This window comes from Conger conger, chromosome 9 (assembly GCF_963514075.1).
Source record: "Conger conger chromosome 9, fConCon1.1, whole genome shotgun sequence".
NCBI classification, from domain to species: domain Eukaryota; kingdom Metazoa; phylum Chordata; class Actinopteri; order Anguilliformes; family Congridae; genus Conger; species Conger conger.
In genome coordinates, this window is record NC_083768.1 from 22,385,627 (window position 1) to 22,410,097 (window position 24,471).

Consider the following 24,471-nt stretch of genomic DNA (forward strand, 5'->3'; position numbering starts at 1 on the left):
CATCCACCGGCGAGCTCTGCTTCTCAAGATCCCCATGAGGGGGGGTTTGTAGCCACTCCCTGTTTTGGCAGGCTTACAACAGGGAGGGATGAGAGGCAGAGCTGACACCAACATTTGCATTTACATTAAATGTCAATAAATATTGCTTAATTCATCATGAGTTGTCTGAGAGAAATTATATTATGGGTCTTATCAAGGGTAAAATACTGCATTTTGCTTACTAAACTATACAACACTTTTTATCCTGAAAAAAAGGATTTGCATTTCCCCTGGCCAGTCACCCTCCCCAACCTCTCTGTCCCAAACTCCATCTCCTTGCAGCTATCCTCAGACAGCAACAGGTTGAGAAGATCATAAGAAATAAGTACAATAATCACAATAATACCATCTTTTATGCTAATATATTCAGTGAAGTCCATTGATTAAAGTTTTTGACCCACCCCCATCAACACATTGTATAATTTCACATGCTAATTATTATTCAAAAGCAGACTGGCTCCTAATTTACAAGAACTGAATAATAATACAATATTTTGAGAATGTATTTAGATGCACACTGATATAAAATTGGGAAACGTCACTGAAAATGACCTTGTGTGTTGTCAACGGTGTTTTCACTGTCCTCCTCAGAAATATTCACTCATGAAAGAGATTCATTGGAACTCTTCCAAAGGAAAATTTAGATGTAGGCATTGCAAAATATTTTTTTTGCTGACAGCGCAGACAGAGTGCTAATGTTTCAATGGAACCAACTAAAATCAGTAGATTAAAACTAAAACAGTATAAGTGTAAGGGTAGGGTCATGACAGTGGCTTTGATCGGGGCCCAAGGGTAGTGTCAGAACAACAGAATAGAAACTCATCATGCCCAGAAGGTGGAAACAGTGTTTTGGAAGTGTGTGTGATCTCTGTGTTGGTGAAAGAAGGAGAAAGAAATGGGCAAGTTGTGTCTTGTTTGTTTGCAACTGTAACTATGGATGTGGGATTCCTCTGTCTCTCATGCATATTCAACAGCACCCAACAGGTGTGTCATTGCAGCATGCTTGGAGACAATAGCTAAGTGCAGTCTGCTACCTGTGACTGATACCTGAATGTATTCAAAACCCCTCCTCCAGGTGAGAAAAGGAAGCCTCATATCAGGTTATTCTAGATTGTCTATACGCGAGAGCGGTTGCCAGGGAGCCACTCTTCACCGCTTTTGTTTTATTTATTTTATTCTTTTCATTTTTCTTTTCTACCTTACAGTACCAACATACATTCAGGTAAGACAAATGTATGTCCTTTTACATTCAAACAAAACATTGTACTTACCTGTGTTTACGGATTCGAAAATGTGTTCTCTTCAAAAAGCATTTGTGAGGAAACAGAAAGTGCCCCATGGAAACATTGATTCGGTTGTGAAAATGTTTAAAGGGTTTATGATCTGGGAAATTAGATATTCTTGTCCACATAACAGACAGAATAACAAGTATTTCTACACAAATAGCAAGACTTTTGTGAAATATGCATATGTGAGCAAGCAACAGCTTTCATTACAGAAAAGGAAATAATGATGTCCACAGTTCTGGAACTGCAAAAGCCATTGCTGAAACATTTCTCTTGTTATGATCTATGGATAAAAACTTTATGGATAAAACTTTAATAGAATGTGGTTGCAAAAATAAATAGTTGATACTACATCACACTCAAAAAGGCAATGGAACTATAGGGGCATGAATGACATCATATTGCACTGGCAAATTAGCAAAGCTAATAATGTAAGATGCTAGCCTTTTGCATATACAAAAAAAAAACATGTATATATGTATGTATGTATGTATGTGTGTCTGTATGAGTGTACAGTATGTATGTACATATGAATGGATGATGATGATGATGATGGTTATTATAAAAGATCACAATTCCGGTCGGTTGAGATTGTACCACCCTTCCCGTATTTCACATTAGTGTAGCCAGTAGTGTTTTCTCCTTCCTGAAAACATAATGACGTTATATGAACCATTGTGGACTGGAAAACAGATTAACTTATGACTCTATGTATTTTGAAAAGGGAACTACACTGGGGGAAATGAATGGAAGTAGGAGGGCGATCTAAGCCTAAACAAACAAGCAAGACAAACAAGCATGCATGCAAATATTTAGCTGAGGAGTTCCTGGGTGGCGTATCCAGCTCTTACATGATGTTTCAGTGTAGTGATGCACTCCTTTGTGTGGTAATGACTCCAGTCCATAGGGAAGCACCCAAATGGCTTCAACATCAAACAGGAAAGCAGGGTTTGAGTAAACTGGGTTGCCCCTATCTCACTGCACGAGAGCAAATCGTCTGATCGTGGCCATGAATATATGACTACGATATACTGAGGACATACTGTAGTATATACTGTATCTTCGATGCAGTGACTGAACAGCCCAGTTTGGCACCTGCTGAGTGACAAGAAGCAGTGCCTGGCAACCTGTGCTTCGGCCAAGAGAGAACAAATCAGTCTCTTCCTTCCCAACCCGACTGGGGATGTTTCCAAAATGAGACAAGCCTTACAGATGCAGTTCAGCATTGTAAATTAGGATATGAGAAAACATTTTCTATGAATATGAATATGGATAAAAGTCACACACAAACATTATATTATATTACATGGCATTATAATCATTTAGTAGATGTTCTTATCCAATGAACAATGAAGTGCAAATCATAGCCAGAGACAAGTTCACTGAAAACCATGGAGGGAAGTATGGTTCCAGGTGCTAGGGTGATCACATGGATAAAAACTTGATAAAAAAACCTGATAAAAACACACATGGTAAATGGTTGGCATTTATACAGCGCCTTTATCCAAAGCGCTGTACAATTGATGCTTCTCATTCACCCATTCATACACACACTCACACACCAACGGCGATTGGCTGCCATGCAAGGCACTGACCAGCTCTCAGGAGCATTTGGGGGTTAGGTGTCTTGCTCAGGGACACTTCGACACAGCCCGGGCGGGGGATCGAACCGGCAACCCTCCGACTGCCAGATAAAACACAAACGTACACAAACCTTTGAGAGTTGTTCATTTGCATTTTTACCAGTGGCACACCCTTTATACAAATTCCAGTAAACCGCTGTGTGGTGTACTACCATGTAGTGTATACATTTTTCAATTACAGCTTGGCTGCCATTGTTAAAAATGCTATTAATAAGGCAAATGTACTGGGGGGAAAAGGTCACCTTTTTATCACCTGCTAGATATACATACTGTATAAATTCCAGATTTCAGTTAGAGCATAGAGTCTAAGAGCATTGGCAGCAACATTGGATTGTATACCATCAACACCTTAAATCTGAACCAATGGCTGGTCTGGTATTTACACAGGCAGTGGAAATACTTGAAATAGTGCATATCTTTTTTAGCAGTCACCTTGAGAGCTCCAGGGAGAACAATGGAAGCCACAAGCTGGCGGTTGCATAAGTGACAAGAAAAACAGTGCTCAAAAAACAAGCTCAAAACCGTACCCATCTTTCACTAAGTGTTGGTTTTCCAAAAGCTATGTTTCTTCTACAAAAGGTCAACCCCTTGAACTCAAAACAGGGGTTTATTGTCAAAGAAAGGCAGTAACAGAAAGCATAGACAGTATTTGTTTTTCATTCTGATGTATATTTTCTTGTCAGCCAAGCTTGGCAGCTTGGTGGATAGTAAGGAATTATTTCATTTCTCCTCTTACTGTAAATGTTAGCACAACACTGCTCCACTGGAATACCCAAAATATTGGTTATTTAGTTTTGTGCAGTAAATGGTTCCCAGTGTATGGTGCATCTGAGGTGCCTCCTTGCTCTACGAACTCCGAATATCGCCACACCTTTACTTACAATATTAACGTGCCATGTCACATTGCAGGTCTCACAGTTCATACAGAACCGCTAGAGAAGGAAAGGAATGAAAGGCTAAAGTGTTTTACGACATTACACCAAAGCTGCACAACATTTCTAAAAGAGCAATATGAAGAGGAAGAAGGGAACAGGCGATCCTAAATAGAACTCAGGGAACAATATTTGACACTCCACCAGGGATTAGTTTGAGTAACTGCAGCACTCGGGGGAGTAAAGAGAAAATAGCACACTTACAATCATCAAGACCCAAGGAATGGCCTTCTAAAATAGACCAATACAAGAAATATAGACAGGGATCTAACAGGGATGTAACAGAATGGGTATTTAGTAAAGAAATAATAAAATTCCACAAGTGGTATATATAACAAGAACCTTTTTCTCTCATTCAGGAGCAAGCGGTTTTCCCTCTCTGACTACCAAGTGACCCCCATCCCCCCATCTCTGCTGCAGAGATGAACTGGTCGGCACTGGAAGTTCTCATCAGTGGAGTCAACAAGTACTCCACTGTGTTTGGCCGCGTATGGCTCTCCATGGTTTTTGTCTTCCGGGTGCTGGTGTTTGTGGTGGCGGCCCAGCGGGTGTGGGGCGACGAGAACAAGGACTTTGTGTGTAACACGGCGCAGCCGGGCTGCGTCAACGTCTGCTATGACCACTTCTTCCCCATCTCACACATCCGCCTGTGGGCCCTGCAGCTCATCTTCGTCACCTGCCCCTCCCTCATGGTGGTGGCGCACGTCAAATACAGAGAGGATAAAGACAAGAAGTACGCCGCCGGTCACAAGGGCTCCCACCTGTACGCCAACCCGGGGAAGAAGCGAGGCGGCCTGTGGTGGACCTACCTGGTCAGCCTGGTCTTCAAAGCGGGCTTTGACGCTGCCTTCCTCTACCTCCTCTACTTCGTCTATGAGGGTTATGATATGCCCCGCCTCTCTAAGTGTGCCCTGGAACCCTGCCCCAACGTAGTGGACTGCTACATCTCCCGCCCCACGGAGAAAAAGATATTCACCCTCTTCATGGTGGTGTCCTCGGCCGTCTGCATCTTCATGTGCATCTGCGAGATGGTATATCTGGTGGGAAAGCGCTTCCTGAAGCTCATTAAGGCAAAGAAGGAAACCGAAAGGTCAGAGTTTGTTGAGCAGCACAGCACTGCCCTGGCCACAGCTCCAAGCAAGTCAGAGTATGTTAGGCTGGATCCCACAGCCACTCCCTCCAACCAGAACAGCAGCAACATTAAGGCTGAGGAGGCTTCCACCAGCAAGATAATGGCATGATAACAGAGCGGCAGGCATTACACGTGCTTGCATTTTGTTTCAGACACTACGCTGGGCTGGAGTGGAAAAAACTGTGCCCAAAATGTGTGATACTCCCAGACAGACAATGAGATAAACTGGGACTTGCTGGGATAGTCTTGCCATTATTTCTGCATTATATGGATTTCCTGTTGCATACGTTTCCACGAAACCAAAGTGGAGAGCTATCCCTGTATTTATACTTTTTTGTGCATTAAATTATAAAACTGGGATGACTAGGGCTATGGAAAGTACTTACTAACAAAGTGCCCATAAGAATACAATAACACGATTGTATAAACCAGCTACTTTACACACAATTTTCACAATGTCAGCCATCTCTCAGAATTATTGTGACATGATGTGAAGGTACAGTACATGGGGTTTTCTCACTTCCAGTTTTCATTTCTCTTTCCAGTTCTAACAAATGGGTGAAAGGTGTATGCTGTCCCCTAGTGTTTTAACAAAGTAGAACACCACAACCTATATGAAGAACGACATTGCTAAGCGTTTTGTTATTCCAAATTCGCTAAAATAGTATGAATGAGAATGTATTGATTAAAATGTTTTGCACTCAAAAGCGCTTATGCACTGTTAAATGAATGATGTTACTCTTTTTTTAACAAATACAAAAAATGTATTTTTGCAGCAATGGAGAATAATTAAAGCAAGGGCAACATTTATTCCCCTTTGTAACAACGCTTCCCCTGACCTGAACGGTTGAATTACTTTTTTAATTGTTAAATAGTACAAAACAACAATGGTACTTGCTGGAGGAAGCAGTGACATTCTCAATTAAAAACATTGTATATGTCTTTATTGTATCTGAACGTATGCGCTTGTAAATGTTATTAAAGGAGTCTGCACTAAAATGTAAATGTTTCCAGAATCTCTCAGTATAATCAAAGTATTAATAATCACACGATACTCATCTTTATTTGTATGTTACAGAATGAGCAGTTTGTATCAATATCATTACAAGTCATTAGGATAACGCTTGTGGATTGGTCGTATCTTGGTCTGTACTTAATGTAACTAGCTAGCTATGAAAATTATTAAGTAAAGTGAAAGTGGTTTAAAACAACAGGTACAAATCCAAGTGAATTCATTATAGGTTGCGGTGTTATTCGTGTTAATATCGTATTACGCACGAAGGTCAATGACGATGCAGTTGCAGCTACGCATTTGCGTAGAGATAATGCAGCGTTTGTTTGTCGTCTCGTTGCAAGTTAGTGATTTATAAGTCCGACCCAAGAGATGCAGGGAGAAATAGAATTTGGCATCGGAACTTTTGACGTTAACAAATAACTTACAATAATATATATTTTTATTTTACTTGTAATTTAAACATTCACTCTTAAGAGGTTTTGGGTACGGTGTAGCAACGACCATATGACATCTTGAAATGAGTTTTCACTACGCACAGGTAAATCACTTCCGGGTTGGAATTATGTAGCCGATATATATTTTTATTTCTACATTCTATACAAATAACGTACTGTTAGTTGGCTGTTAACCATCAACTGTGCGTGTTATTTTTATGATGAAGATGACTAGATAACGTTAGGTTAGCTTGGATTACTTGCTTAGACTGATTGTGAACATGTATTTAGCTAGCTAACTTAGTCCATCGTGTTCACTCTCACGACCTAATCTAGCCTACGACATTCGACTGTGACCAGCAATTTACAAGCACGCTATGTAACGTTAACACGTTAGCTTCAGTAATATGTTTGCCGGTTGGCTAGCCAGCCTTCAATTTGTGTTAGTACTTTAGCTAGCTATGATTGTTTCTTTGACGAAACGGTGACGATTCCCTTGTTAGCATCTGGACCAGAGAACCACGAGTGTTTTATCATAATTTGATTGTTGTATTGGAGGCATACTCTCCCTTTGTGTTAATGATAGTCGGTCAATGTTGCCACACCAGCTAATACTACACACTATAGCAGAATATCGCTAAATTGAATAGCTTGTGTAGCTCCATGGTAACAAATGGGTCTGTAGTGGTAGAGAAATACATTCAGTGGCTTCAGAAAGTATTCAGACCCCTTCACTTTTTGCAGTTTGTGTTATAGTAAGTTTTTAATCGATAAAATTGCCATTTTTGCCCATCAACTACACTCAATAATCCACAATGACGAAGTGAAAACAGGTTTTTAGATATTTTTGTATTATTTATTAAAAATCAAAAACGGAAATCTTATTTATAGTATTCAGACCCCTAATTCAGTACTTTGGGAGAAGCCCTTTTGGCAGCAATTACAGCTTTGAGTCAGCGTGGGTAAATCTCTACAAGCTTTGCACACCTGGATTTGTGCAGTTTATCCAATTCTTCTCAGCAGATTCTCTCAAGTTCAGATTGGATGGGAAGTGTCTGTGATGTCCACAGATGTCTTATGGGGTTTAAGTCTCAAAGCCACTTCAGCATTGTCTTGGCTGTATGTTTCGGGTTATTGTCGTGAACCTTTCACCAACTCTGATGTTGCCACCACCATGCTTCACTGTAGGAATGGTATTAGCCAGGTGATGACCTGTGCCTGGTGTTCACCAGACATAGTGCTTTGAGTTCTGCCCAAGGGGTTCAATTTTTGTTTCAGACAAGATAATCTTTTTCCTCATGCTCTCAGAGTCCTTTAATGCCATTTTGCAAACTGCAAGCAGACTGCATGCCTTTTACTAAAGAGTGGCTTCTGTCTAGTCACTCTAACATAAAGGCCTGATTGGAGTGCTGCTAAGAGTGACCATTGGGTTCTTGGGCACCTCCCTGACCAAGGCAGTTCTTGCCCAGTTACTCAGTTTGGCTGGATGGCCATCTCTAGGAAGAGTCCTGGTGGTTCCAAACTTCCATTTCACAATTATTGAGGCCACTCTGATCCTGGGAACACTCAAAGCTTTAGAATCTCTGCCCTGATCTATGCCTTGCTGTGATTTTATCACAGAGGTCTACAGAGAGTTCCTTGCACTTCATTGCTTAGTTTTTGTTGAGTGTGAATTGTGGGACCTTATATACACAGGACTATGTCAAATCAAATCAGTTTGCTGCAGGTGGGCTCCAGTTAAGTTTTAGACATATCTCAAGGTTATTTAAAACAAACAGGATGCACCTGACCACAATTTGGAGTGCCACAGCAAAGGGTCTGAATACTGGTAGAAATGGAAAGATTTCAGTTTTTGATTTTTAATAAATTAGCAAAAATGTACAATACAATAAAGTGCAAAAAGTGAATGGGACTGAATACTTTCTGAAACCACTGTATATCTACTGAAGATGGCCAGCGTATATTCTTGGCTGATGGCGTCATTGTCTCAAGCAAAGTGATCGTTTTCAATAGTAAATTCTTTTTTTAATTGTAGTAATTACAGTATGACTAAATCAGTGCTAACCAGAGTGACTGAGCGAAATGTTGCTATGCAGTGTTACCCTGGACCTGGGGGAGGAGATCATTTCCCTGGGCAGGCTCCAGGGAGTCCATACACTGCTGGTGCTGGGCTACCTGCAGGAGGTCAGTATGGAGGCACGGCCCCACCCTCGGCTCCACCAGCACCATCTGGCTATGCACCATACGGAAGTGCTGCTCCTCCACCAGGGGGGCAGTACACAGGGGACCAAGCACCTGGTGCTCCCTACGGAGGCTACCGTCAGCCGCAGGGTGGGCCCTACGGACAGCAGCCTCCTGGGCCAGGTGAGTCATCGACCTGTACGTTTGTTTTCCCATCTGGTCATTGTGACATGATGTGATGAATGCATAAAGAATGAAGTTATGCTGCTTATCCACCTCCACGTTCCCTCTCCACGTGCATCGGCGATGATTCATTTCTAAGCTAAGGTTTTTAATCAAAATAAAACTCAGACAGGTTATTTTCCTGCACTGTTGTTTCATGCAGGCGGCACGGATGGTGCAGTGGGTAGCACTGCCGCCTCACAGCAAGGAGGTCCTGGGTTCGAATCCCCGTCGGCCGGGGCCTCTCTGTGCGGAGTTTGCATGTTGTCCCCGTGTCTGCGTGGGTTTCCTCCGGGTACTCCGGTTTCCTCCCACAGTCCAAAGACATGCTGATTGGAGAGTCTAAATTGCCCGTAGGTATGAGTGTGTGAGTGAATGGTGTGTGTGCCCTGTGATGGACTGGCGACCTGTCCAGGGTGTATTCCTGCCTTTCGCCCAATGTATGCTGGGATAGGCTCCAGCCCCCCTGCGACCCTGATCAGGATAAGCGGGTTCAGATGATGGATGGATGGATGTTGTTTCATGCGGCTCGATGGAGTATAAAGCACAAGATTTCAAGGGTGCCCACAAAGGGCATCTAAAAAATTTGCAGTTATTAACCTTTGCAGGAGCAGCGGATACATTACCGGCTCTCTTCTATCTCTCTCTGTTTGTACCTTCATCCTGAACAAATACACTAATGTGTACACACATGAATACACAGACACCAATACTAATGCAAATACAGAATCACAAAGGGGTTTGTTGATTTTTAGGGCTAAACAATTCTGTTGCTCCATCTCTTGCCAAACAAAATTGCCAGTTCAGGCACCATTGTTGTTTTAAGAAATAACCAGACTTTCCCGACTTCCAAGTCCGATAAGTGGGACAACTGGAGAACAGTGCTGCCTACTCCAGATGTATGTTCTTCAATAATTTGTCGAGCCATTTCAGATATCAGTGTTCGGTCATATCTTAATTCCAAAACTGTTTTAGGGCCGTATAGAATGGGGCAATTCTGGTCCTGGAGGGCTGGTACACATGCATGTTTTTGTTTAGACCATTTATCCTGGCTAAATGAGCTACACCAACACTGGTTCACTCATAGATTAGATAACCGTAGTATATTGCATAAGTAAGGGATGCAAGAATAGTGTTAGAATAGAGTAGGATAGTATTTCATATAAATTTGGCTGTCATTCATCTGCCTATCCAGAAATGGAGCTAAAATGTTGGCATAAATGTTAGGGCTACTTAAGTCATTAAGGCCAGAAGTTGGCCAGAAAAGGATATGGCTTACGTTGCCTAGCAACTGTATGCTAATGAAACATTTTTTCCCCATTGGCTGCCTGTCATGTTTCTTGGTTCTGCTGAGCTGTCTGATGACACTGTAACAGTAGCTGACTGATGATGGCTTAACTCCAGCGTCAAAGCCGACAGGAGAACTAGTGCGTCCCAGCCAGGGGTGCGGTGCGAGACAGACAGTCTGTCTAAAAAATGCATCGGACGTGAATTATGAAGGAACGGCGAACAGGGTCTCGCTTGGGATATGTCAGCCGCTCTCAGAGGATGATTAATGGAAGGACTCGCGTCCAGGAGTTTGGCTGGTGCAGGGTGTACAGAGGATCTGTACCTGCAGCAGAATGAGAGCAGTAGAGTGATAGCTGCAATAATGCAGAGCGGGGGTGTATGTGTGTGTGTGTGTACACGTGTGTGTGTGTGTGTGTGTGTGTGTGTGTGTACGCGTGTGTGCACGTGTGTGTTAATTCCCGACGATACTGTCCCCCGCAGGGGGGCTGAGTCACGGGGGCTGGTTGTTAAATGGAGGAGCTCTCCGTGCCCAGGGACACACATCCATCTGGGCTGAGCTTGAAGTGACACCGTGGCTCCTCTCCCTCCAGATGGCTGCAGTCAGGGTGCCCGCCTGCCAGGATCTGACAGCAACATGCTGCTGGTCCAAATCACAATAATAGAGTTGTTTATTCCGTGAGCCTCACACTTTATAATTTATGTCTTAAAGGGCTTCTATGGTTGTTGCTGAAAACAAAACAACACAAGTTTGTCTCAGTTATTATTAAGGTGCTGTGTGAATGTTTGCAATGTATACGTTCCTTTTTTCCTGGAAACAAAAAGTCATATACTATATGAAAATCAATCCCAGAAAAAGAGTCCTAATTGGACGTGCTTTACTAAGAACACATCAACCGCATTGCCGTACCCAAGCAGACTTTTGAATAATTTACACCTCCGGCTGGACACATTGATCCCTGGGTTTTATTTTCCTCGTGTAACAGCATCGGCGCATTTCAAACAGGGAGACAGAGGAGAGATTAGAGAGGTGCACTTGTAGAATAGTGTGTGGTAGGGGACCGTAGATGCCCCTGAGCACAGAGCTTTATTGGCTTCACTGCAGTAAAGGTGATGTGGAATGATCTGGCTGCAGAATTGCATTTCACCAGTTACTTATTTCTCATAGGGAGGAATATGTGCATACAAAATATAATACTGCAGAACATAATAAAATATATGAATCTCCTTTGAGGAATACTACATTGCTGCCACCGGCACACAGGCTGTGACAATGTGACACAATGCAGTTGAAAATACGGCAGTGTAAGCGTGACATTGAATTTCCCTTCCGTACATTTTCAGAAATGAATGTGGCTGTGCCCATTTCAGCTGCTGGAGAACATTTGTATTCTGAAGTGCAGCGCCCGTGTACTCTGGATGTACAGTAGCTTGTTCATGAAAATGAAGTGTGTTTTATTCGCTGCAGTCTGTTGGCCATGCTGTGCGATGATTTTCTGTAGATAAAGGGCTACGACAACTGTTTACCACAACTTATGTTTATTTGCAGCACTCTCGGTCACCCTGTGTTCCCAGCGCGCCGTCAGTAGCAACCGGCACTAGCAACAGCACTCGTACAGCATGTAAAGCATTTCACAGCAATGGCTGCGCACTTGCGGCTTCCTGTGAAGTCCTGTATTAAAAATGGATGAAGGTATCGGCTCTGACTGCTGAGATTGAACTGTATCCGCACCCCCTTACCCAATAGGAGGCGTCCCCCCAGGCGTGAACGCGGAGGCCTACCAGTGGTTCCAGTCTGTGGACGCGGACCAGAGTGGCTTCATCAGCCTGAAGGAACTGAAGCAGGCGCTCGTCAACTCCAACTGGTCCGCCTTCAATGACGAGACCTGTCTGATGATGATCAGTGAGTGTGCAGCGTTGGTTTTAGTGTTGTCACTGGCAGAGTACTGGGGCCATGACTTAGATTGTCTAGGTTGAAATCTCATTTTGTGCCCTTGAGACATCTGTGGCTTGCCTTTAGAAAAATCAAGGACTTCTTTTTTCGCCCCCCACTAACTCGATTCAACACTTAATAACCATAGCACACTAAGGCATGATAATTGTCTGGATGTGGGTTACATAAAAGGCATACAAACCATATATATAACGTCACTTTTCACAGAAGACTACCACAAAGACCCTTTTCAGAGTAACAGAAGGGAAAAAGAACATCCCTTGCCCCATGGTGCATATAAAAGCATCAAAGCATATAACATTATTTTTAACATCATTTTTAAGGGAAATATAAAGAAAAATTCGAAGCCATGTTCTAAAGTGTTTGGCATTTGCATTGGGGCAGAGAGCATTTTTAAGCATTTCAGCTCTTGTGATCTGGCCTGCTGACCTTCACTTGATGGGGACGGGACCTTCAGACACTTCCAAACTCATCAAACTGGTGGAATAATTAAGAGTGGGAGCTGTGATACTGAATTACTCCAATGAACACGCCATGCTGTAGGTGTAAATGTAATAACTTTATGGAGTGTGCACAATGATGGAAACCCTATATGAAGAGATCTGCTGTGCAGTCAATACCCAAGTAATAAAGCTGTGCATTGTTGCACTGAAACGGACCAGTTCCCACAGGCCGGGGTGAATGCCTGTCACATTGTCCGTGTTGACAGCATACAAGTCGGGTTTCTTGTGCCGCATACCTCAGGAGAGACCAAATGAGGTTAGCGTGATGAGTGATTTTGCTCTTTACCCCCCTACTTCGTCCTCACACAGACATGTTTGACAACACCAAGTCAGGCCGGATGGACGTCTTTGGCTTCTCGGCTCTGTGGAATTTCATGCAGCAGTGGCGGTCGCTGTTCCAGCAGTTCGACCGCGACCGCTCCGGGTGCATCAGCGGCGACGAGCTGCACCAGGGTAAGAAAGGAGGCATGACTCACTGCTCGTCTCTCCAGCAGGCTTGTCCATGTTAAAGAGCATCCAGGGCCATAGGCTACATGTGTGTAAATGATAATATGAAGAATTACCTTCATAAAGTGCCTTCATCTCAGTATCTTAAAGGGTTTTAGGGTGATTTGGGTGAGTTGGGGTGAGACAAGGACCATCCAGCTGATTGGTGCACTCCCTCCCTGGGCACCATTACGCCCAATTATACACTTCCGCTGGCACAGTCAAAACCAGACCACGGTGCACATAACTCCACAGAAAACCAGTGGGTTAACTGGATGAGCCATCTTGAAGCTAGACTGCAGCCATTTTGCATCAGGTGGAGAGAGAGAGGGAATATCCAATTAAAAATGAGGAATGGTTTGCTGTAATCCGTTTGCAATAGCCATTTTCATATTTTGCACATATGCTGGTGGTAATAATCCACTGTAAATGACACTTCTCCCATCTGAGTATTAACCAAGCTAAGCCCTGCTTTGCTTGAGCCATCAAAGAGGAGGTTAAAAAGTTAAAGAGTGGTATGCTTGCAAATTATTATCGATGTCTGTATCATAATTATTATTGAGTTATGTACTATAACTAAATTGAGCTTTTTTAAAGTTTTGTGGAAAAAGTCAACACTGCTTATCTTTAAATAAGTCTCAGTGAAAGCACACACCGAAATAAATGAATGGCATGTTTATTCATGCTCGGCAAGTCTCCCCAAATAATTATTTTGGTCTTAATATTTTGATACAACAGCTCCGAGATACAGCAGATGTTTGGGCTGATTCTGGGAAATGGAAAGTGGCCAGGGGTTAACAAATTAATTCTGTCTTTCACTAACAATTAAAAGCCATTCTTTTTTTTGTTCTTCACATTCTGGCACGTCCGATCACTAATTTGCTGAACTTGAGTTTGAAGAAAGAGCATAATTTAATTTAACATATAATTGAATTGCCAGTCAAACTTAAGGGCGCATTTTGATTGAATGCAGGCCAAGGTCTGTGGCTTGTTTTTCCCCCCTTCCCTGGCGTGCAGTGCATTGGCTCATTTATGGTAGTGAAATGGCCGCCCACAGCAGTTTGCACAGGGAACCGCCGCGCTTCTGCCCCTGCTGCGCCAACGCCTCGGCCTGCTCAGCCATGTGTGTCCCTGCTTTCTGCCCTCTGGGTAGGGCACTGCGCTATTCGTAACGTTTATGAAAAGCATCGCTACCACTCCCCGGAGGACGCGAGCCAGCAGAGCTGCAGTAACGCGGGCACACGATTCACAGGAAACGCCGTGCGGTCACTTCCCTTAAGACCCCCCGCGCAGATGCGACCCGGCCCTCGTTAGACACCCGGCGGTGACATCACCTCCCTAGCAGCCGATCCGTGCAGAACGCGGCCCTCGTTAGGCTCTGGGCTCGGATCCTTCTTTTCCCACTTTTCCCAGAGGGTGGGCTGAGCTGGCGCCTGCGCCCTGGTTTCGCTGACCATCTGTCGCTCTGTGCCTTGCCCTCCTGCAGCTCTCTCCCAGATGGGCTACAACCTCAGCCCGCAGTTGGCCTGGGAGCTAGTGCCCGCACCTCTGTTTCGCTGACCGCCTGTCGCTCTGTGCCTTGCCCTCCTGCAGCTCTCTCCCAGATGGGCTACAACCTCAGCCCGCAGTTGGCCTGGGAGCTAGCGCCCGCACCTCTGTTTCGCTGACCGCCTGTCGCTCTGTGCCTTGCCCTCCTGCAGCTCTCTCCCAGATGGGCTACAACCTCAGCCCGCAGTTGGCCTGGGAGCTAGCGCCCGCACCTCTGTTTCGCTGACCGCCTGTCGCTCTGTGCCTTGCCCTCCTGCAGCTCTCTCCCAGATGGGCTACAACCTCAGCCCGCAGTTGGCCTGGGAGCTAGTGCCCGCACCTCTGTTTCGCTGACCGCCTGTCGCTCTGTGCCTTGCCCTCCTGCAGCTCTCTCCCAGATGGGCTACAACCTCAGCCCGCAGTTGGCCCGGGAGCTGGCGGCGCGACACTCGCTCCGGGGCTCCATGCAGCTGGACCGCTTCATCCAGGTGTGCACGCAGCTGCAGAGCATGACCCAGGCCTTCCGCGAGAAGGACACCGCCATGACGGGCAGCGCGCGCTTGAGCTACGAGGACTTCCTGTCCGGCGCCATCACGCGGCTGGTGTGAGGAGCGGGAGCCTGGAGGCTGCTCTCCCTTCTCTTCTCCGTTTAAAAGAGCTCCGTGAATGCAGCTAACGGTTTGCTGTGTTGGCCTGATGCACTGTGGAAATTGCTAGAAAATGTTTGCTATAGTAATGAAGTGGTGAATGGCAGGTCTTGAAATTTGCAGTAATTTGACAAACGTGTAATTTATTTACTTAACAAATACGTGTTCAGGGTCTTGTGTGCTTCTGCTTTTAATAACTAATATTACTGCATTGCTGTGAAAAAGTAGGCACAATTTGGGCTACTTTGACGAGAAGTTGTAACTTTTGTCTTATCTGCTATGTCACATCACTTTATCTGTACTAGGACTTAAGTGATGATCAAATGTGCTTTTGTCTTAAATGTGCCAAAAAACTGTATACTGCATATTAGCTGGAGCAACAGCAGAGTGCTTTGCTCAAGGGCATGATGAAGTGTCCACCATGAAGCTGGAATCTTTTAGCCCATGACCCAAACTGCTGCCTTATACTGCTACACTAAAGAATAGTTTACAGTTTCCCCTCAGACCTCAATTTCAGTTTCTTAGAATTTTGTTCTTTCTTTTTTTAAATATATGTTAATATTTATGATTGCTAATGTAAGTCAAAGCACTTTAATGATTAACATTCATTACAAGTCACTGCATAATTCCTCTTGCTTTCACAATACGGTTAGCATTGCAGTATGAAATTATAGAAAATGACTGAGATGTACTTTGCATCTATTTTTAGAGTAGACAGCAAAAAAAAGCTTTTCCTGTCTGAATCACAAAAGGAATCGACCGAAGAATATGAAATGAAGATGGAAACTAATGTTATACCAGTTGTTGTCCCACAAATTTAGACTGCTTAAAAAATATTACAGATTCCTAAACATGGGAACAAGCACAACAACCAAGCTTTGTGAAATTAAATCAGCAAATAATTGGCTGATTTCATTTCACATTAATTGTGTGCATTTCAATGTTGCATTGTTTTTGCCATGTTTACTTACTGAATGGCATTAAATCCTAAATGAAGAATCAGAATGTCTTGGACTTTTATCTCCACTTTAAAAAAAAATATATATATATATATATATATATTGAAGGATTTACCTTCAAGTTAAGTGTCATTGTTAGGTATTATTGACATTATTTACATGCTAATTAAAATGTTATACACCGACTGAATTGTCTCGGTATTTTTATTTTATTTTACCTTACCCTAAAATGGCAGAGTCTGCCGGTGTTGAGATGACAGTGCCCTGGAAATGAAGCCTGGGCTATGAAGTTTGAATGCGGTTCTGATAATTGTGTAACTTCGCTGCTTTCTCCAGTGAGTGTCGCTCTCGAGAAACCAATGCAGCCAACAAGGAAGCGCTTTTTTGCGTTGTCATTACGTGAACCAATTGCTGTGGAGACGGAAGTTGGTTCGGCTGCACGTTGAAGACAGAGGTGAGTGAGCAAGTACAAGTAATTATGTACCTCAGTATGGACTTCAGACTAAGCAGGACTAACATAATGAAAAGTATTTAACGTTATGTTTGCAAATTTTCGCAAAATGTCTTTCAACTGTGTTGAATAAAAGCCAGTTATAATATGCCGGTCATGTGTGACCACTAATTACACAGTTGTTGTCTCGAGTCTCCTTGGTGCCTGGCTTTATGCAAGCGGGATATTACCAACTTGCCCGTTAAATAGCTAGCTAGGTCTTTTCGTTCGTTTAATTTGCTAGCTGTCAACCTGGGCATTGCATCAAATTGTATGGCGTGATATGAAAACCGATATATTACCAACCCACAAAAATCAAGTAGCTACTTAGGTAGTCAGTCGTATTACTACTACGCATGTTTCGCTTTCGGTTGGCTTCCCAATGAGTAAACGTGAAACATTCGCTTAATAAGTTCAGGAAATACTATCGAACAGACCAATTTCCAGTTTCTTTAAACAAGTATTGCATTTAGTTAAACCTGGCTCTTAACAAACGTCATCCACGATTTTAAACGTGCCTCTTTTGCCCCTTATAAAATTGATAACGCCTGTACGATTAATTGCGTTTATGAATTCAATTGGATAATTAGTTGCGCCTGAACAATGATAAGAAAGGCAGAATCATTTTAGGAATAGTCCTCTTTGTAAGATTGATCTTTGCTTACCTGTGTAGCCTACATGGCTACGACCATACTACACTCACTAATATACTGTGTAGTTTATTCGCCGTACCTATTTAGATATCGGTGTGTGTTTGTTTTAATGTGCAGTGGCCATCAGTCCTGGGACGAAGTGCAACCATGTGGCCTGTAATGTGGACAGCCATGCGGACCTATGCCCCCTACGTTACCTTTCCGGTGGCTTTTGTGGTGGGGGCAGTGGGGTACCACCTGGAGTGGTTCATTCGGGGCACACCAAAGCCCCAGCTGAGGGAGGAGAAGAGCATTCTGGAGCTGAGGGAGGACAGGAAGCTGGAGGAGCTGGCGGGGAAGGACGGTACCAATGTCATCAGCCTGAAGGAGCGGCTGGAGTTCACCCCCAAGGCCGCGTTGGAGAGGAACAGGCCTGAGAAGAGCTAACTGGAAGCAGCCCTGTCAGTGGATTTGGGGGGGTGCCTTCGGTGACGCTGAGAGTTACTGACATTCACCACCATCCCTTGTCAAACACTCACATTACCACAGTCACTGGACTCCCACAGCCCTTCAAGTAAGAGATGGGTGATGGGAATTGTAGTCCCCCCTCCAATAAAGGTCTCAATCGTTGTCTTTCCAAGATGTTTTCACACCGGTTCAGTCATGGTGATTCACGTCTCAGACACATCCTGGGAGCTGTGCTCTTGTTCAGGAGACTGGACTCTTTATTCTGGAGACTCATTTGTTTCTTTTCTGCCACATTCATCATAGTGGAGACTGATGAGCTTTCTCTCTGCACAGCTCAACTGAGGAAATCCAGCACAGAGTCATTGTCCCGTTCGATCATTTGTAATGCCAAACCTAAACAAGGGGAGTTGGCTGTGGTTTCCTGAAATTAATGCTGTGGTTTGAAAAGGGACATCAACCTGATTGAAACGTGTGGAAATTAGGTTCAACAGTTGGTGCTTTACTGGAATTCAAAAAGGTTATATTCTGAGATAATAGAAGTAGGTAATGAGAATTTTCACAAATCTGCCATTTGAATCAATTGTCGACAGTTGCATTTTTGTTCCTGTGAATAGTGGGTATTTTAAAGGAAGGTGTGTGCATTGATGCATATCCAATACTTGCCTGATTCGCTTTCATTTTCAGAAAGCCTGTTAAATATACTTGCCTGTCATCTGTTCCATTCATGTTCTAATAGGTTAATGTTTTTTCAGTTATTTTAATGGCAGATGTATATTTGTGTCGCCAGTTTGATTTTCAGGAGAAAATCAGGAATCCATGAAATGTGACAATAAAAACTGCATCCATTTTAGAACCGCATTCCGTGATGAGGTTTCCTTGATCCGGTTTTCTTAATCGGAGCTTAGTGCAGTTTCACTAAGCAGCATTTGTGTCTGTGTGTCATCAGACCTGTTCTGATCCTGAATGGGCTCCGCTGTTTGAGGAGGGCTTCGTCTGCCTGGCCATGCAGTGAACAGAGACTGATGGAGTCTCTCTTTGTAATGCAGGCCATTACAGAGGAAACATGGGCACAATTTGTGTCGGAAGCAGGAAAAATCACTTCCACAAACAAGCCGCTGTGACTACCCGCATGACTGATATGGCCTTTCTCTCTGAGTAAATGAGGCAGTGTTTGTGGAAACTATTTGTAAAAATAGTCATGCCATACTACAGCCCAGTTTGGAATGGCATTTTCTGGATGGAATTTGAAGAAAAACATCTATACTGTGCTTCAACAAAGGCAAAAAAGGGAAGGAAATTTTAAACTCCACAAAGAGAGCTGCCCTCCTGTGATATTTAGTAAATCTGGTGCCGTGCCACACACCGTCGTTGTTCAAATGCACTGATATGAGTTGTAATATTGCAGACATAAAATAAGACAAAAAAAAACTTCTCCTAGCCTTACTGAATCTTTTGCCATTTTATTCCCAATATCAACTACATCTGCTCAAGCAATATGAAATCTGAATTTAGACCTACATTTGTGTGTAATCACATGCTCTGCACAGCATATAGCCAAAGGACACCTGCTGATTTCCTGGATTCTCTGCATTCAGCCAAGCTGTAAGTGTTGTCTTCCTTTTGGGCAGGTGCCGTGGGTAAAGGTCAGTGCTGGTGGGGGTGGGCTTACTGGCAGTCATCCCACCCCACCCATGATGACGTTCTCTTCCGGGGAAGAGTTCATGGGGCTGGCAAGCAAGCCGAATGTGGAGTCTGGAAGCCTAAAGGAAAGGGGCCTGGTTGTCTTGTTAGGGGTGCTATTCCACAACTGATCCTCAGTATGTCTGCTTACGCTTGGGCAGCTTTGAAAGTCTCAGACTTGTCTCTCCACCCAACAGCTTTCATGTACAACCTATTTCTTGTGTGATACCTTTTGAAGCTCTCTGAATTATTCAGACAAAAAGCTTTGAATGGAACGTTTTGGACATTTTTTGTTTGCCTGCATGCAAGTTATCTTGTGTCTGCCTCCATCAGAGCTACATTGGAAAGATGCCTGTCGAGGCCACAGGTTTTTACAATTCTGAAACGTTTAAATTTAGAGCCCTAGTTATTTCATGCTGGACTGAATGTTGAGGTTAAAAGAGTAATGAATATCACAACCATATGCAGCTTCTCCAGTTATTGAATCCACCTGGTCTCAGCTCTCTCTACCCGTGTTTATGGTACAATTTTCAGGATGGTGCAGGTTTTAAACCTGTCCTTGTATCATTGAATCGAATGTAGGAGGACTCTAATAGTATCACTGGGATGCATAGTAGACAATCCTGGGGATAGTGGCCTGTGACACAAAGATATGGTAACTCCAAAGCGTGACCCTGTGAAATGTGCTTGCAGCAGACCTTGACAATACAAACCTGCCTAGTCCAGTTTAAACCCAGTCATCAGCTGAAAGTGACTGAGTGTGCATGCATGTGTTTGTGTGTAGTGTGTGTGTAGGTGCGTGCGTGTGTGTATGCATGCGCGTGTGTGTGCACACGTGTGGGAGTTTTTTGTGTGTGTGTGTGTAGGTGTGTGTGTGTGTGCGTGCGTGCGTGTGTTCATGCATGTGGGTGTGTGTGCCGGTCTCATGGCAGGCAGACGGGCCCATTGTTCCCGGGCAGAGAGAGCCATTGCTGGCTCCTCCGGTCAGGATGTGTACGGGACAGCGGCACAATAAACACATGATTATCAATTCCCATAACTCGTATCATCCCAGACCGAGGAGAGCAGAACAATGGTGCGGCACCCAAAATCTTCCCCTTTCACACGGTCCCCAGCCCTCTGCTCCCACAGTCTGAGAGGGCCCTGCTCTCTCACCTAGTGAGCCTGAGTGCACACCTACACCGATCAGCCACAACATTAAACCATTAAACCAGCTTTTTCATGATTAAACATGCTTTAAAACGGTATAAACTTGGCTATAAACACTTAATATTTCTTTATATGATATGTGTACTTGTGTTAGCAGATAATCATAAGTGAATATCATTCAGTAGTTAATTTTTTAGATGTAAATGGAAATCTTGTAAATTCATTGGGGCAGGGGAGGTAAATTGTTTTGTTATTTCAATATCTTGGTTCGTACTGATGTTCATAATCACATCTATCTTAACAGGTGCTCCGGGACCTGTAGAAGTTTTCTTATTTAAAAATTCTAACTTTTTCAAAAAATGCATTGGATGTATTTCTGCATAAATTAGATTAGATTGATGTAGGATTAGATGCCATGCATTTTTAAATATGACAAATTATACAGACCCTGGAGAATCTGTTAAGATAGCTGTCATCATGAGAACCAGTACCAGAACCAGTGCCAAGAGATTTAAATAACAAAACCATGCACCCCCCCCCCCCCCCCCCCCCATTTATGTGTACTTATATAAGCAGATAATCATATCATATGGTATAATGTAATATCATATAATGAGCTATTAAGTGTTTATAGACAAGTTTACAGTTTTAAGCATTTTTAATAAGGGTTCACCCAAAAATGAAATTAAGTTGTTTCCACTTAGCCAGAGTGGATAGATAGTGCTCTGGGTGGAAAGGTACTTTCATTTTTGGGTGAACTGCCCCTTTAAGTACAATAACTGAAATACTTTATTTCACCCAGCTATGGTCAGCACAGTCACATGTCCGCACACAGACCTGCTTCTTCATATCTGTGGTAGATATTTTATTTATGTGAATTAACTGTGGTAGCGGAGCTCTAAGGCTTTTTGTTGATATGAAATAGGGCCAGTACAAACTCATAAAACAAACCCGACAAAATGGTCTTGCACCTCAATTAGCATGAGCTCATCATCATTGTCTTTGGTGCTCAGACAACTTCCTTTCTTTCTTCGCTGTGAATGGAGTTTCTAAATGGCAATGAATCACGGTTTCTGATGAACATAAAAACACAATACTTGTGATGATGCTGGAACACTGGTTAATTCATATTGTGTGTCTGTAATGAGGAGAGAACTGTGGGGTGGTCACTTCCTGTTCTCAAGGGTTTGTAGCCAGGCCCTCCTCCCTGTTAACTCTTTAAATACAACCTTGGTCTGTGGCCATGGCATTAGGTAGAGCACAGTTTCATATTGACTGTGTATTCTAAAACAATAACACTTAGCATTATCGGTCAGTCCATTGTCAGGGTGAAGAGTCCCCAGTGGATTATCCCGGGCAAAACAATGGAGAGGGAAGCAGATAGAGACATACTTCCTCCCAGCTGTCTGACTTCAGGACCCAATAGACCACTCTTGGCATGTAGAATATGTGCACTGTAGATATAGTTGATGTGACTATGCAGAGGCCATGTAGACAGAAGCAGTGCATGTGTGGTTTGCCTGGTTTCTGCATTTTGTCTCTGCATGCTTTTGATGAAGGACACGGATGCAGCACAAGACTACATCTTTTCAGAGCAGGAAGACTCTCCCTGCTGACTGACCCCCCTGTGTATCACCCAAAAAACAAAAACAAATCTATTGTGCATATATGACCTGCTCTATTGAAATCAGTCGTATTGACCTTATTTTGAGTTTTAGAAACAAATCGAAAGAGCAGAATGTAAGCTTTCTAACGATACAAAAAATATCTCTCTACTCCAGATATCAAACCGTGCTTTTGAGAAAAACGACTTCAAAGTTTGCTCTGGGGGTTAAGTGAGGGTGGGAGGCTACCAACACTGGGCTAACAAAAAATCAGTTATAATTTGTCATTGTTAGTAAATTCTGAATTTACTGAGGAATGAGAAAATGACCTTTATCCCAGTGAAGAAGCAGATCAACCGTTCTTAGTAAAAAGCAGGAAAGTTTATTACAGTGAGGAAAATGTTCCGAAGAGCAATGGTGTTTGGTGTGTTTATAGGGTCACATTTGCATATATTCAAATATATCTACAAATCAAGTGAAACCTCATTTGTGATTGCCGAACAGTGACAGGCTGGCTAACCTCCAAACAATGCACAACTCACTTTGACATCTTGCATTTAAAAACTTAAAAACAATATTTTTACTCTGAAAAGACTGGCTGATGTGTGTAAGCCATGATATTGTTCTAGGAAATGAAGATGAAAGCCTAAAACAGCCAAAAATTCACGTTTGTACATGAACATCGATTGGTGTAAAATTGGTTGTCTTACGACTGATTATGATACACCAAAATAAGATTTTTAGGACATTTATCTGGATTAAGTCATCATTTTAATATGTTTAACATATAAATTCAAAGTCAACGTCAACTACCAAATGCAGCAATTTCCAAAATCAAAAAAAATTTGGGCTTTTGTGTCCATATGAGTATACCAGGGAGTTTGGGTGTAGGGGTGGGTGCAGCTGAAATAGCAGCCTGTTAGTTATTTCAGTGCCATTTCCCACCGCTGTGGCTGGAGGGCTCAGATGGCTGAATAATGGCTGGAAAATGGGAAACACTTTTCATCTGCTCAGCTGGCAGGAAACTGCAAGACTGTGCCGCTCTGAAAATGTGCTCTGGGGACGAGAACTCCAAGGGCGCTGAGGTTGGCTCTCCAGACCAGACCTCAGGGGAGCTTCAGGGCCTACATCTTCAGTAGCCTTCAAGAGCACGGACCAGGTGCCTGTTCATGTTTATTCCCTGGGCACCAGGCTGGCTCCCCTGTCCTGGCTTTGTCTTCCATAGTTGGTTTGCAAGGATGGAATAGGAGGAAGCAGTGAGCGCGGTCGTGGCAACAATGTCAGGATGCAGGAAGTGAGTGAGCAAGCGTCGGGCGGCTGGCTTTGTCTAGGTCAGTTGGTTCACTGATGTTTGGAGTCGGGATTGCCCCGATAATAGTTGGAGAGGCTTCGGGCTGAAAGTGATGGGTGCTATCGCTGTTAATATTTGCCTCTATTGTTTAGTCTCTCTGTGATGTGCCAGCCTCGAATATGAGCCTGAAACCAGCATGCAGTCTTGTGCCAAGCAGAGGCATGTGTGGAGGAGATAGTGTGTATCTATCAGTGTGATTCCTTAATCAGCAGGCTTTACTTTTCAGAGCGGAGGTAGATTCTGACAAAAGACTGATGTGATGAAGCCAGATTAGCACTCCGTAAACCCACATTGTGCATATTCTGAGCCAATGTGTCCCGGCCAGATTGTCCTGGCGAAAAGGCTGCTGCCCGAAAAGAGGAACCGGGGTAGTGTGTTTGGCCAGGCCACCTTTCTTCCACGTTCTCTGAACACTTTGATCGCAGGATTTGTAATGCTTTCTGTTGCGGCCCAATCGGCAACCCAGGAATGAGGAGGTAACCTCTCACCAGCTGTTTGGTGACCTTCTGAATCCCGCATGCCACATCCTGACCCCATGCTAGGTCCAGAACACAGCCGCAGCGGATCCTGTGCCAGAAAGAAGAATTGCACACAGAGAGAATATCAGGAGATGGGCCAATTCTGTCCAGCAGGGCAGAGGCCATAAATCCATCAAAGGAAAAGCCAGCCACAAAAATGATCCGCTCTTAATAAAATACTTTCCATTAGAGGTCAGAGCGGGTGTCTTTTTGTGTTGTTAAAAGTTCTGCCAGACATTTATTTTTCCCTCTACTTGTTTTTGTTTTCCTTTTTACCCAGAGGTTGTAAAATATGCTTTATATTAACCTGTCCAACCAAGCAAATAGGCCAT

The 24,471-nt window shown here is 43.5% G+C and overlaps 3 protein-coding genes across 3 annotated transcripts; all 3 read left to right on the forward strand.

The window, feature by feature from the left end:
• The first annotated feature begins 1,105 nt into the window (after nucleotides 1-1,105).
• Nucleotides 1,106-6,037, forward strand: gjb9b (gap junction protein beta 9b). The gene is made up of 2 exons (XM_061253648.1): nucleotides 1,106-1,261; nucleotides 4,260-6,037. The coding sequence occupies exon 2, from the start codon at nucleotides 4,323-4,325 to the stop codon at nucleotides 5,139-5,141; it is 819 nt and encodes a 272-aa protein (XP_061109632.1). The 5' UTR covers nucleotides 1,106-1,261; nucleotides 4,260-4,322; the 3' UTR covers nucleotides 5,142-6,037.
• A 298-nt stretch (nucleotides 6,038-6,335) lies between these two features.
• Nucleotides 6,336-16,432, forward strand: pef1 (penta-EF-hand domain containing 1). The gene is made up of 5 exons (XM_061253649.1): nucleotides 6,336-6,585; nucleotides 8,578-8,845; nucleotides 11,919-12,074; nucleotides 12,938-13,081; nucleotides 15,029-16,432. The coding sequence occupies exons 1-5, from the start codon at nucleotides 6,565-6,567 to the stop codon at nucleotides 15,247-15,249; spliced, it is 810 nt and encodes a 269-aa protein (XP_061109633.1). The 5' UTR covers nucleotides 6,336-6,564; the 3' UTR covers nucleotides 15,250-16,432.
• A 137-nt stretch (nucleotides 16,433-16,569) lies between these two features.
• smim12 (small integral membrane protein 12) lies at nucleotides 16,570-18,695 on the forward strand. The gene is made up of 2 exons (XM_061253650.1): nucleotides 16,570-16,701; nucleotides 17,508-18,695. Exon 2 carries the CDS (start codon nucleotides 17,538-17,540, stop codon nucleotides 17,814-17,816), a length of 279 nt encoding a protein of 92 aa, XP_061109634.1. The 5' UTR covers nucleotides 16,570-16,701; nucleotides 17,508-17,537; the 3' UTR covers nucleotides 17,817-18,695.
• Nucleotides 18,696-24,471: the final 5,776 nt, after the last annotated feature.

Excerpts from the sequence above, each read along its gene's own strand:
- gjb9b (XM_061253648.1), top strand. The coding sequence starts at position 4,323 with ATGAACTGGTCGGCACTGGAAGTTCTCATCAGTGGAGTCAACAAGTAC.
- smim12 (XM_061253650.1), top strand. The coding sequence starts at position 17,538 with ATGTGGCCTGTAATGTGGACAGCCATGCGGACCTATGCCCCCTACGTT.
- pef1 (XM_061253649.1), top strand. The coding sequence starts at position 6,565 with ATGAGTTTTCACTACGCACAG. Across the intron at positions 6,586-8,577 it reads TGAGTTTTCACTACGCACAG|TGTTACCCTGGACCTGGGGG; the intron begins GTAAATCACTTC and ends GTTGCTATGCAG. Across the intron at positions 13,082-15,028 it reads CGGCGACGAGCTGCACCAGG|CTCTCTCCCAGATGGGCTAC; the intron begins GTAAGAAAGGAG and ends GCCCTCCTGCAG.